General features: G+C 55.2%; 1 protein-coding gene across 3 annotated transcripts in view; it reads left to right on the top strand.

The window, feature by feature from the left end:
- Window positions 1-4,196: 4,196 nt before the first annotated feature.
- The window catches only part of TAF1C (TATA-box binding protein associated factor, RNA polymerase I subunit C), a 10,933-nt gene continuing 3,249 nt past the window's right edge, over window positions 4,197-11,880 (top strand). The window contains exons 1-14 of one of the 3 annotated variants that reach the window (XM_025860453.2): window positions 4,197-4,350; window positions 6,443-6,581; window positions 7,741-7,822; window positions 8,010-8,107; window positions 8,180-8,269; window positions 8,360-8,433; window positions 9,034-9,272; window positions 9,418-9,534; window positions 9,623-9,740; window positions 9,827-9,898; window positions 10,039-10,174; window positions 10,369-10,512; window positions 11,436-11,610; window positions 11,682-11,819. In XM_025860453.2, the coding sequence (XP_025716238.1) occupies window positions 6,444-6,581; window positions 7,741-7,822; window positions 8,010-8,107; window positions 8,180-8,269; window positions 8,360-8,433; window positions 9,034-9,272; window positions 9,418-9,534; window positions 9,623-9,740; window positions 9,827-9,898; window positions 10,039-10,174; window positions 10,369-10,512; window positions 11,436-11,610; window positions 11,682-11,819 (1,621 nt within the window). In that variant the 5' untranslated portion in view covers window positions 4,197-4,350; window position 6,443. Of the gene's footprint in view, window positions 4,351-6,442; window positions 6,582-7,740; window positions 7,823-8,009; window positions 8,108-8,179; window positions 8,270-8,359; window positions 8,445-9,033; window positions 9,273-9,405; window positions 9,535-9,622; window positions 9,741-9,826; window positions 9,899-10,038; window positions 10,175-10,368; window positions 10,513-11,435; window positions 11,611-11,681; window positions 11,820-11,880 lie in introns of those variants that run through there. The other 2 variants (XM_025860455.2, XM_073882341.1) reach the window with 2 other exon arrangements.

Below are 11,880 nucleotides of genomic sequence, written 5' to 3'. Positions count from 1 at the left end.
GCCGCAGCAGCAGCCGCAGCAGCAGCCGCAGCAGCAGCCGCAGCAGCCAGGATGTGGAGCATGGATTGAGCGGTCTCCTGGCTAACCTCCCACTTCCGGGGTGGGCTTTCAGGCCCGGGAGCGGGGACGTGACGAGGGCGGGTGCTCCCATGACCCTGTTCTCCAGCCTGGGGTGGTCCTGGAACTGAAGACCTGGGAAGGGGTTTGGGGGTGTGGGTCTAGGGCCTCCCCCTTGCTCTCACCCCAGGATGCCCCAAACTGCACCCATCGCACCAGATCATCCCCAACCGCTAAACTCTGGGGAGAGGTAAATGTCTTTAGCTGATAAGTGCAGGTATTCTCAATGGAAGCAGCCCCACGGCATCTTTAGGATCTACCTTTAAAAACTGTCCACTTCCTGAAGCTTCTAGCCAAAATTAACCATTTGGCACCCCCTTCCGTTTTGTTTGTTGTTGTTGTTTCAGAAGGGATTTTAAGTTGGCTTATAAAAATACCACAAAACAGCAGTTTTTGAAGGCGAGGGACTAGGAATGAGGGAAAAATAGCAAAAACAAGATGAAGTTAGGGATGAAGACGATTGACGTCATAGCCTGCTATGATGCAATACACTACAGTTTTAAGGGGCCACACGTTTTTAACTGAGTCTTACAGAAACCAATGAACAGGAAAATATGACCAGTTCTTGGTTCACAGTCTGTAAGGTTTGTCACTGTTGCTGCTGCAGCTAGTGATCCCTACCTTTGGGTCATGACAATGCTAACCAGGTAGTGTGGATGCTTGGCCTATGAGAAGTTGGTGGACCCAGGAATATTTGACTTGGGAAGAGCCGGGTAGGGCAGATTCACCCTCTCAAACCTTTCAAGGAATGGCATCAGGAAGAATAATTCTGGTTTTGGGTATAGTCCAGAGAGTGAAGCAGGCCTATGTAGATAGAAGGGACATCACAGCAGATGCTCAGAAACAGAATGATGGCTGCATACAACCACAAAGAGACAAGAACGGGGTTACGAAGCTCAGAAACATCACCCGCAGGAAATTGCATGGACAAATGGGGAAACAGTCATACGATAGATTGTAACCCAACAGTAAGAAACTACCGTTACACGCACAACAGGGGTGAATCTCCTAGGCATTTGAGTGAGAGGAGCCAGGCTAAAAAGAGCAACTTCAATATGATTATGTTGATATACATTTAATGAAGTGGAAAAATTAGTCTATGGTGATAAAAGTCAGAGTCGTGGTTAGTTCTTGAAGGGGATATTGACTGGGAAGTCGCACTGGGAAGGGGAATTCTCTAGAAGGGCAGAAATGTTCTCTGTCTAATCTGGGTGGTGATTATGGGGGGATACATGTATGTAAAACTTGATAAGCTGGACACTTAAGACTTGTGCAGTTTACTGCACGAGAAGTGTATGTCGGTAAAAAAAAAAAAGTAACAACTTGTTTAGGGAAAGAAAAGAAGGAAGGAAGAAATGGATTGGCCTTGCAATGCAGAAGCTAGATGGCTATCTCTTAAGGGTGATAAAAAATAGTGGTATGGTAGGCAAAATAACGGTCCCCCGAAGATGTGCGTGTCCTCATTCCCACCGCCTAGGATTATGTTACATCATATGTCAAGGGGAGCATTATGGTTACGGAGGGAACTAAGGTTTCTAATCATCTGAGTTTAAGATAGGGAGATTGGGGGCACCTGGCGGACTCAGCACGTGCAGCGTGCGGCTCGTGATCTCAGGGTTGTGAGTTTGAGCTCCACCTTGGGCGGAGAGAGTACTTAAAAATAAAAATATTTTTTTTAAAGGGAGATTGTTTTAGGGTAATCAATCACCAGGGTCCTTAAATAGGGAAGAAGGAGACAGAGGCCGAATCGGAAAGTTGGCATCATGAGAAAAACTCAGCTGGCCGTCGCTGCTGTGAAGATGGAAGGGGGCCAGGAGCCAAGGAATGCAGGCAGCTTTCAAAAGCCAGAAAAGGCAAGAACCCAGATTCTCCCCTAGAGCCTCCAGAAAGGAACACAGCCCTGCTAAAATCTAGGTTTTAGCTCAGTGAGACCCATTCTGAAATGGGTCTCACTGACCTCTAAACCTGTACAGAATTACATTGTCTTTTTTTAAAAAAAAGATTTATTTATTTTAGAGAGAGAGTGTGTGGGGGTGGGTGGGCAGAGGGAGAGGGAGAGAGAATCTCAAGCAGGCTGTGTGTGGAGCCTGACATGGGGCTCCATCCCAGGACCCTGACATGGTGACCTGAGCCCCCCAAGCACCCCCAATATTATGTGGTCTTAAGCCACTGAGTTTGTGGCAATCTGTTACAGCAGTAATAGGAAACCAATATGAACGGTCCTCAATTTTTTTTGCATATATACATCCCCAATTTTTTAGTCGCCAGTTTAAATAGTTGCAAAAGCAGCGATTTCTAATTTATTACATATTATAATTATCTTTCCAATATGTTTCCACCAAAACCATGGAGATGCAGGCTTCACTTATTCCATTTATGAAAAACACTCTCCAAATGACCTCACTGGCAAAGCCTACCCTCATAATCAAACCAGTCAGCTAAAAGAGATTACTGCCTATCAGAAACAGTCTGACTTCATTTTTTTTCAGTTTAAATCAAAGGGTTGGGCGCCTGGCTGGCTCAGTTGTTAAGCATCTGCCTTCAGCTCAGGTCATGATCCCAGGGTCCTGGGATCAAGTCCCGCGTCAGGCTTCCTGCTCAGCGGGGAGCCTGCTTCTCCCTCTCCCACTCCCCCCTGCTTGTGTTCCCGCTCTCACTCTGTCAAATAAATAAATAAAATCTTTAAAAAAAAAAAATCAAAGTGTTGGCATTTTCTCAGGAGAACCATCTCATTTCGTTCCCGCTTCCAATTATTCAAGGACTTACCAAGCGTCCACTCTCCCAGGTGTTTGGGGTACAGCAGTGACGAGCCCTGAAGAATTCCTGCCCTCATAGAGTGACTTCTGCCTCCTAAGACAGCTGAGAGGGCACATTGAGAAGTTTCAATGAGATAAAGCATCACATTTTCTTTTTTTTTTTGAAAAGCTGCTTTATTGAAACACACCTCACGTACAGAAAAGTGTACAGATCATTTGATGAATTTTCACGCCCTGAACACATCCACATAACCAGCACTGAGATGAACATGGGATTTTCAGCTCCCAAAAGGCCCCCTTCTGCATCCTTCCATCACTATTTCTTACCGAACCCATTTTTCTCAGTCTAATGGGGACTCTCTCCTGTAGGAACTCTGCTTTTCGGAATTTTCTGCTCATTCAGCACCCATCTCAGGCAATACTCCACAGTGTGGAAAGGCAAGTCTGATCTCAAGCCCCTCCCAGATAAAAACTGTACAGATGGATGCTGAGAATTTGGAAATTGATTTTTTAAAAAATAATGGTTCTCAAAGTGTGGTTCCTGGACCAGCAGCATCAGTATCACCTGGGAACTCATTAGAAATGCAAATTCTTGAATCACATCCCAGACTTACGGAACAGGAAACTCTCCGAGTGGGGCCCTGCAAACTTAAAATAAGCCCTCCAGGGGATTCTGTTACACGCTCAAGTTTGAGAGCTATTGGGTTAAGATAATGATTGCACGGTAGTTCTTAAAAGCGTGTCCCCCAGACAAGCAGAATCAGCATCACCTGGGAATTTAGGAAGGCAAAATATCAGGTCCCATCCCCCCCAGAAACTGTTTTACACCTCATTCAGGGGATGCGATGAAAGCTTGAATTTGAGAAGCAATGCCTAGAGCTGTACTTTTTTTTTTATTATGTTATGTTAGTCACCCTATGCCTAGAGCTGTACTTGCTTGACCACTGGGAGAGCCTCATGCACTCCAGGGGTTCCTGTACCCTCGCTGTAAAGCCTGCTTCATAGGGTATGAGAACAATTAGTTGGATTTCTAGTCACTAATACAGTGCCTGGCTCATATTGGTGCTCAGTGAGTGTTTGTTGAATGAGTTAACCTAATACTCAACAACAAGCCTGTGAAACAGGAAGTCAAGCGGATACAGGATCCGAACCCCCGGGCCGACTGGCCTTAAGAGTACGCAGACTTGACGGAACCGGACTTCCACTGCGCAAGGCGGCGCCTCCACTCCCATTCCCCCTCCGCCCGGGAGGTGGCGCTCTAGGGCGCCCGCGGAGGCCAGGCTGGTAGGCGGGACTTCCTGCTTTCGAGGGAGCACCTCCGGCCCGGCCCGGAAGACCGTTAATTTCCCCGGTGCTGCCGTTCCATCCCGGCCGCTGGAGTCGGGGTGTAGTTGGCCGGCTCCCTCGTGGCTCGCGGGTCGACCGAGCGTCCCGCGCAGGTCCAAGTCCTCGACGAGCACAGCGGGGCCTGGGCCACGTAAGCGCGCGCGCCGGCGGGACGGCGGGGGCGCGGGGTCCCCCGGCCGGGAGCGGAGCTCGGGCTTGGCCTTTGCGCGGGTCCGCGGGCGCCACGCTCTGTGACTTTGGGACACATCGCCCGACAGCTGCACGGTGGGTCGTCAGCTCCTACCTCACGGAGCGGGAGGACCCCACAGATGCAAAGCGTGGCGGCAGCTGTCCGGCACACAGAGAGGTGCCCGCGGGGTCTCTGCGGTGGTCGGGGGCTCCACCCGCGCCCTCTGCCTGCCTGGTTTTGTTTGAAGCTCATTCACTTCTGGGTTTGTTCTTTCAATTTCTATGTACTAATTGTTGCAATGGAGCAAATACCGAGGCATTGGGAAGAAATGAAGTCCCTCTCCCATGGGGACTGTTAGAGCAGTTTGGAATCAGATAGTTTCATCTTTAAATATCTAATCACACACTGCAGTGCGTGCTCTGGGGGAAGGGTGCAGGTGTTGGGAGGAGAGAACCTGCGGGAGGCCTGCGGTCTGAAAATCTGAAGGATGAGTAGGATTTTGTAGTTGGATGGGAAGGGTGCTGGCGTTCATTCTAAGCGGAGAGATGGTTTGCAGTGAAAAGTATGGTGAGGAAATCCCAAAGGAGGTCAGTGTGATTGGAGCTCAGGCGCGAGAGAGGAGCTAGAGGTGAGCTGGAGCCGCTTGTTTGGAGACATGCGCATGCTGGTTTATCAGGGATGCGACCGCCCCTGGGAGGCGTGGGTGCTCATAACTGCAGTCAGGACCCTGCGTCCTGTACTGGCCAGTGTTTCGCACAAGGATTCACTGAGCACTTCTTGATTCGTGCCACTGCCCTCTCCTGTTATGGGAAAGAGAGTGAGGGCTTCAGCCGGACTCCAGGAACTCAGGAGTGAATCAGATACAGTCCCTGCCTTAGGAGAGCTCCCAGTCTCAGGAAAGAGATAAGGCTATACAGGGAGACCACAATTAGAGCGAGGCTGGTGTGCCGTAAGATAAACCTGTTCGTTCATTGAGAAGCATTACTGGCTTTTACTGCATGACGGGTATTTTGCGCGCTGCTGAGAGTACGTGGATGTGTGCAGGTTACAGAATAAATCAGCCAAATGCAGTGGCAGTTCCAAAGGAAAAGATTTTTGTTTACCAAGGCTAATGCTGGTGTTTGCTTGTGGATGCCTGGGAGTGGAGTGGTGCAGAACTTGAGACTTTGAATTGGATGGGAGATCAAGCTGTTGGCCTTGGGGGTTTGCTGTTCCCCGAGCTTTAGTTTCCTGAACTCCAGAATAGGGAAAACAGACAAATAAAAGAGCTAGCCCAGCACTTGCAGCTGCTGCTGTTCAGAAAGTGAACCCTGCTGTTATTTTTGTGGTTAATAAAAGAAGGGGGATGGTGTGGCTGCTTATTTTTCTAGCGCAGTTTGAATTTGGCAAAACCCTTTGACGTAAATTTACTGTTATTCAACACAGAGTCAGTTGCATTTTCCACAAGGTACTATGCTTGAAAGTGGGAAGGCAGACGAATAAGACTCTGTGCTGGCTTTGGGGGAACTGGAGTTGGTCTTGGGAGTGTAGCCTGGGGTGTAAGGTGCATAGTCTACCAACGAGTGCTTGGAATACAGGAGAGCTATAGTAGAAGCTGCCCCCCACCACCTGTCTGACTTCATCCCCCTCCCATTCTCCTCCTCGTTCACCCTGTGGCCTTCCAGCTGTTTCTCACACTTTCCTGCCCCAGGACTTTGGCACTTGCTGTTCATTCTGCCGGGACCCCTCGTCCCAGTTGTTGGCATGGTTCTGTTCCTCATTAGGTTCAGGCTGTGCCAAATGCCCCCTTCTGAGCGAGGCTTTCCCTGGCTTCCGCTGCCCATCACCATTGCCATCCCCTGCCTCATGCTTGGTTGGTTGGTTGGTTTTAATATTAGCACTTATTAATATCTGGCAGTAAGCTGCATATTTATTTGTTCTTTATTATCTACCTTCTGAAATAAAATATGAAATATAGTCCTGTTAGGGCAGTTTTTACTCTCCCAGGAACTCTGGAAGGCATGCTCAGATTCAAGTTTCTGAGAAGACGTGATGTGTGGTTCTTGTTTTCCAGGATGGACTTCCCCAGCTCCCTCCAACCCACGCTGTTCATGACTGGCCCCCTTGGTCTGAGTAATGTTCCTGACATGTCCTTCATGTGTAGCTGGAGAGACGCCCTGACCCTGCCAGAGTCACTGCCCGAGAACTTTAAGGTGAGCGTGGCGGGGAGAGCCCTGGCTGTGGCCCCTTTCTGGCCCCCCCTTCCCAGCACTCACACCAGGTGTCGGGCTCAGGTGGGGTGGCACTGGCACTAATCTGCCAAGACACAGGTGAGCCAGAATCTTCATTTGGGGTTGCCGGGGACCCGCTCTCCACAGAGGGTTTCCTGAGCACGGGCTGCCGCCCCTCCCTCCATCTTCCTCTCCTGCCTTTGCTCAGTCGATGCTCACCGATGAGCCCCTGCCACGCGCAGGGGGGCCTCATTAGGCCCTGGGAATCCAGCGTGAGTAAGTCAGAGGCATCCCCTGCCCTGTGGAACTTAGGGTTAGGGCCAGTGGGACCAAGCGACCAAAGGATAGAATCGTCACCCTGTGTGATAAGAGCTCAGCCTGAAACCCAGAGGATGCTCACATAGCACGGTGGGGAGGAAGCCGGGGGAGGAGAGCCCTCCCAGGACAGGAAGGACAAGGGCCTTTTCCTGGACGCCTAAGCCATCTGGCTCCCACTTGGAGACAGGCTGCTTAAGGATGATGCCACGCGGATTGGGGGGGGGGGTGTCCCTGACAAGGAAGGGCTTAATGTCCATTCGGTCCCCTCTGGGAGCCCAGCTCGCTGGCGCTTGTACCCCTGAGTGTTGGAGCTGCGTGGTCTTGGGCCGGCCCCGCCCTGGGGAGTGGAGTCGCCTGTGGGCTCCCCGAGTCAGTAACCACGAGTTCTCCTGAGTGGAAGTGAGAATCAGGCGGCACTTGGGTCAGCCGGTCATGGCACAGGGCTGGGTGGGGGAGTGCTGCAGCTCAGAGGCAGGGACTGGCCCCAGGCTCCCAGCCCTTCTCTTAACCAGCTGTTGCCCGGGACGAGCCTCCCCGTGCCTCCACTGCTTCACCCCAGTGACTGTTGTACCAATGAGTTAGTAAGATACGTGCTTACAAATTAAAAAGAAATGAAGAGGCACCTGGCTGGCTCAGTCGGTAGAGGATGCAACTCTTGATCTCAGGGTCGTGAGTTCAAGCCCCATGCTGGGCGTGAAGCCTACTTAAAACAAAACTTAAAAAACAAATAAAAAATTAAAAGACACGTGCCAGCACCCGCACCTCGCCGCACCTCGCCTGGGACCGCACTCACTGTGTTCCTTTCGGGCTTGTGTTTCCTCAGAATGAGGCGCCACACTTGGCCACGGGCCTACTCTGGGAGCCAGAGACCCCTGGACCCCTTCCTTTGCTGCCTCCTGGTCCCGGTAAGGGTCTTGGGCCCTGGGGCTCCCTTCCAAGCCATTCCCCCTGTCACTTCTGTCCCCCACCTCCCACCCAAAGGCCTTCCCTCTCCCTGCTGGTGACCTCCAGTCATCTGGGGTACCTGGCCCCACTTCTGGGCCGTCTCCGGTTCCCGAACAAACCCCTTCTCCAGCCTCACTTTTCCCTCAGATCCCTGGGACCCTGGGGTGACTGCCCAGGACCTGCTTTTCCGGGGAGCTTTCCCGTTCCGAAGGAGGCCCCAAGCCGTGCTAGACGTTACCGAACAGGTGAGTAGCCCCACAGTGGGCAGTGCTGAGTGGTGGGGGCTGTGCGCGGTGACCCAGCCTCCTCTCCCGCAGCTCAGCCGCTTCCTGTGGGACCATGGGGACATAGCCTTTGCACCCCTGGGGAAGCTGATGCTGGAGAATTTCAAACTGGAGGGAGCACGGGTGAGTAACCCCTGTCCAGCCAGGAAAGGGGGCTCTGCACTTGTCGGGGTAACCTCGGGTGTGCGAGCTTGACAAGGCCTTTCCACACAGAGCCGTTCTAAGAAGAAGACAGTGGTCAGTGTGAAGAGTCTACTCCAGGACCTCGGTGGACACCAGCCCTGGGGGCAAGTGGCTAGTGAGAAAGGACGGGCTGGGAAGGCCTAGCTGGGGTGGTGTGGAAGCAGCCAGGGCACCGATCCAGGGTCCCCTCAGAGTTGTTTCCTCTGCCCCATGTGGTCAGGGGCCACAGTTCCTCACACCAAGCTCCAGCTCTAAGTGGAAGGGGGAATTAGATTTATGGGCTGCAGGCATGGTTGCATCTACGTGTTCAAATAACGTTACTAGGGCTCTGTCTCTTTATTTTCCTCTTCACTTGGCTTTGTTTGGCTTAATTCCTCGACACACTGTTCCTAAGCGGCAGTGAGATGGCTTATGATCTCAAGGAAGAAGCTAGTGTTTTCCCTGAGGCACCAGCAAAAGCCCTGGGAAGGGTGTGGTTGGTGTGGCCTTTGTGTCTGGCTCCTCCATGAGCCGATCACTGTGGCCAGAGGCGACCTATGACCACCCTTGCAGCAGGGACTAGGGCGGAATCATTTCCCAAAGGAAGAAATTCTAGGTTGATTAAAAAAAATGCATCTGCTGGCCTGGCCTCTCTTGGGATGGGACCTAGTCCTCCCCTCCGTCACCGTCACCGCCTGATCCTCCTGCCATTCCCTCGTCCCCAGCTGCCCCTGGGCTTTCCTCAGCTACCGACAGCGCCGGTTCTCCATCATCGGGGGCCCTGTCCTGGGCAAGTCAGTGGCCAGCCTCCTGGGGGAGCTGCTGCACGAGGAGCTGGCCATGCGGTGGGAGCAACTGCTCCTGGACGATGCATTCACTGGGGGCGCTTTGGCCTGGGTGCCCGGGAGGACGCCGCAGGTGGGACAGTTGGTCTACCCCGCAGGAGGTGCTCTAGACACGCTCTGTATCCTTTTGCAGGGGGCAGGAGGGGGTGGAGGAGGCTCCCTCTGGTGGAGGAGGTGCTCTCGGCGTGGTCCAGGAGAATGGCAGGATGTCGGGGGACTTGCAGTGAGTGGAGCTCATACACTTGTCCTTAGCCAGAGGCCCAGGTTTCCAAGAGGTCCGTCTGCCCCCAGGCGGTCACCCTCAGGCTCTCGGGGACCCTGGCCACATCCAGCTCCGAGGACCTGTCCGGCAGGTGGTGACCCGCACTGTGCAAGGGGAATGTGAGTCCCCTGGACACCTCCCTCTCCCTCTGCCTCCCTCCCTCCCTCAATGACTTGCTACCTAACTCTGACCCTCTCCATCCCACAGCCCTGCTGGCTGTCCGCTCTGACTACCACTGTGCCCTGTGGAAGGTCAGCAAGCAGGGGCGAGCTGCCCCTCTCCAGGTGCTGCAGGTCGGGAAGGGGGCCACGGGGATCAGCCTCAGGTGAGGGGCTCAGTCGGGCTGGTGTGCACGGAGCTGGGCTTGGGAAAAGGGGGGGGCGGTCCGCTGACCTTGCCTGTGCCCTGCAGCCCTCACCTGCCTGGGGAGCTGGCTGTCTGCAGCCGTTCTGGAGCCGTCTGTCTGTGGACCCCCCAGGATGGGTAATGCCCCTTTCCTGTGAAAATCCTCCACTGCTATAAACAGCTCCCCCCAAAACCACAGCCTGTGCTCCCCGTGCAACGTGTCCGGACCCCGCCCCCCCCCCCACATCAGCCCAACACGGCTGGCCTATCTCCCCAAGGCTGCAGCAAGTCTACAAGGACCCTGAGACCCTTGTGTTCTGTGACCCCTCTCCCTGGCGTTGGGCAGACTTCACCGCTCATCCCCGGGTGCTGACTGTGGGGGACCGCACTGGAGTGAAAATTGTCGACACTCAGGTGAGCGGAGGGGACCGTCCTAGGCATAGCAGTGGGACAGAACAGATACATGGGGGAGGGCTGGGGCCGGGGATCTTCCCCAGAGGGCGTGAAGGGCTGCAGGGCCATGAGCCTGGCCCGCCTGGTGGGGGGACTGGCGGGGGTCTTGCCACAGCCCCGGGCTGTGGGAGGGCTGACCTGGGACTCTCACCCAGGGCCCACCCGGCTGTGGTCTGCTGCTTTTCCGTGGGGGGGCAGAAGCGTCATGTCGCAGAGGGGAACGTGTCCTGTTGACCCAGTACTTGGGGGAGTGCGGCCCCGAGCCTCAGCTTCCCACCCTCCATCTCATCTGTACGCAGGTGAGCAGCGCCCTCCCCTCCTCTCCCCTGCGCACTGTCAGAGGGGACAACTCAGGCAAAACGGGGATTGGGAGACTCTGATGAGTCTGCGGTTGGACGGTTGGACTGCGCTACCAGGCGGGGGGCTAAGGCCTCACGGGGGGGGGGGGGGAGGTGTCACCCGGAGCTTTATGGAGGGCCCGTGGGGAAGGAGGAGAGGCATGGGGTGTCGGGGAGCGGTCTGTGCGCAGTGGGACAGTTTCCCTGTGCGCTGAGGAAAAGGGGAAGCAGTCTGAGGGTCTGTTCCCCACCCACCCCCCAGGACCCCGGGGTGTTAGCAGGTGTGTCTTGAACACAGGTTCCAGGGTTGGACGGGTTCGGGGAGGGCCTGGGGCAGGCCAGGGGGGTTTCTGTGTCACAAGACTGCTCTGTACCTTTCCTGAGAGTCACTCCCATGTGGCGCTCCAAGTGATACACCCAGGAAATGATGCCCTCCATGTGGTGCTACGTAGTGGGGACGGGGGTGGGAGGCGTCGGGGCGGTCATGGTGCCGGGACAGCTCTGGGGCTTGAACTCCTCTTGAGAGCCACACAGAGCAGCTTGTCCCGTCAGACACCTTCCTCCCGCCTCACGGCTCAGTCACGGCCCCCTTCGGTCATGGTCCCCCACACACACGCCCGCGCACCCACCCTCATCGTGGCCTGCCTCGGTTGCTGCAACCCCCCGTTTGTTCTCCCCCTCGGTCACCGCCTCCCCTTACAACCCCCCATTCACCCCCCATCGTAGCGTCCTTCAGTGTGGCCTTGTGCCCGCCACACGTCTCCCCCTTCACAGCCCTCCCCCTGCCCTGTGTCGTCCCCCCTCCCCGCCCTCCCCCCTCCCCAGGTTCTTCCTCAGTCACCGCCCTGCGTCTTGCTTCTTGTCTTGTTTCCTGTCACCCCCAGTTCTCGCTCTACCTGGTGGACGAGCGCCTCCCCTTGGTGCCCATGCTGAAGTGGGAGCACAACCTCCCCTCGGCTCCCCTGTGGGCCCGGCTGCTGCCCCCGCCCTGCCCTGGCTGCCCCCGGCCACTGCTCCTGGGGGGCCAGGGCGGGCACCTGCAGCTGCTGCACCTCGCAGGTACGAGTCGGGCAAGGGCGGGAGGCGAGCAGGAAGACGGGCAGGGCCTCAGCCGTCTGTCCTTCCTCCAGGAGAGGGGGCCTCTGCACCCCGGCTGGCGGGGCCCCCCCAGTCTCTCCCTTCCAGCAGCGACTCCCTCTCCGCGTTCCCCCTGCTGGAGCCCAAGAGTCAGTGGCGTCTGCAGGAGCGTCTGAAAGCGCCAACCATAGGTGCGCTGGGGCCAGGGGAAGGAGTCGGGGGGGCGGGCACCCTACTGGGCCTTGGCGTCAC

This window comes from Callorhinus ursinus, unplaced genomic scaffold (genome assembly GCF_003265705.2).
Source record: "Callorhinus ursinus isolate GAN/ISIS: 27379988/994484 unplaced genomic scaffold, GSC_fseal_2.0 scaffold46, whole genome shotgun sequence".
Lineage (NCBI taxonomy): Eukaryota > Metazoa > Chordata > Mammalia > Carnivora > Otariidae > Callorhinus > Callorhinus ursinus.
The sequence above is the reverse complement of the archived record's forward strand: the minus strand, read 5'-3'. Positions and strand labels throughout refer to the sequence as shown.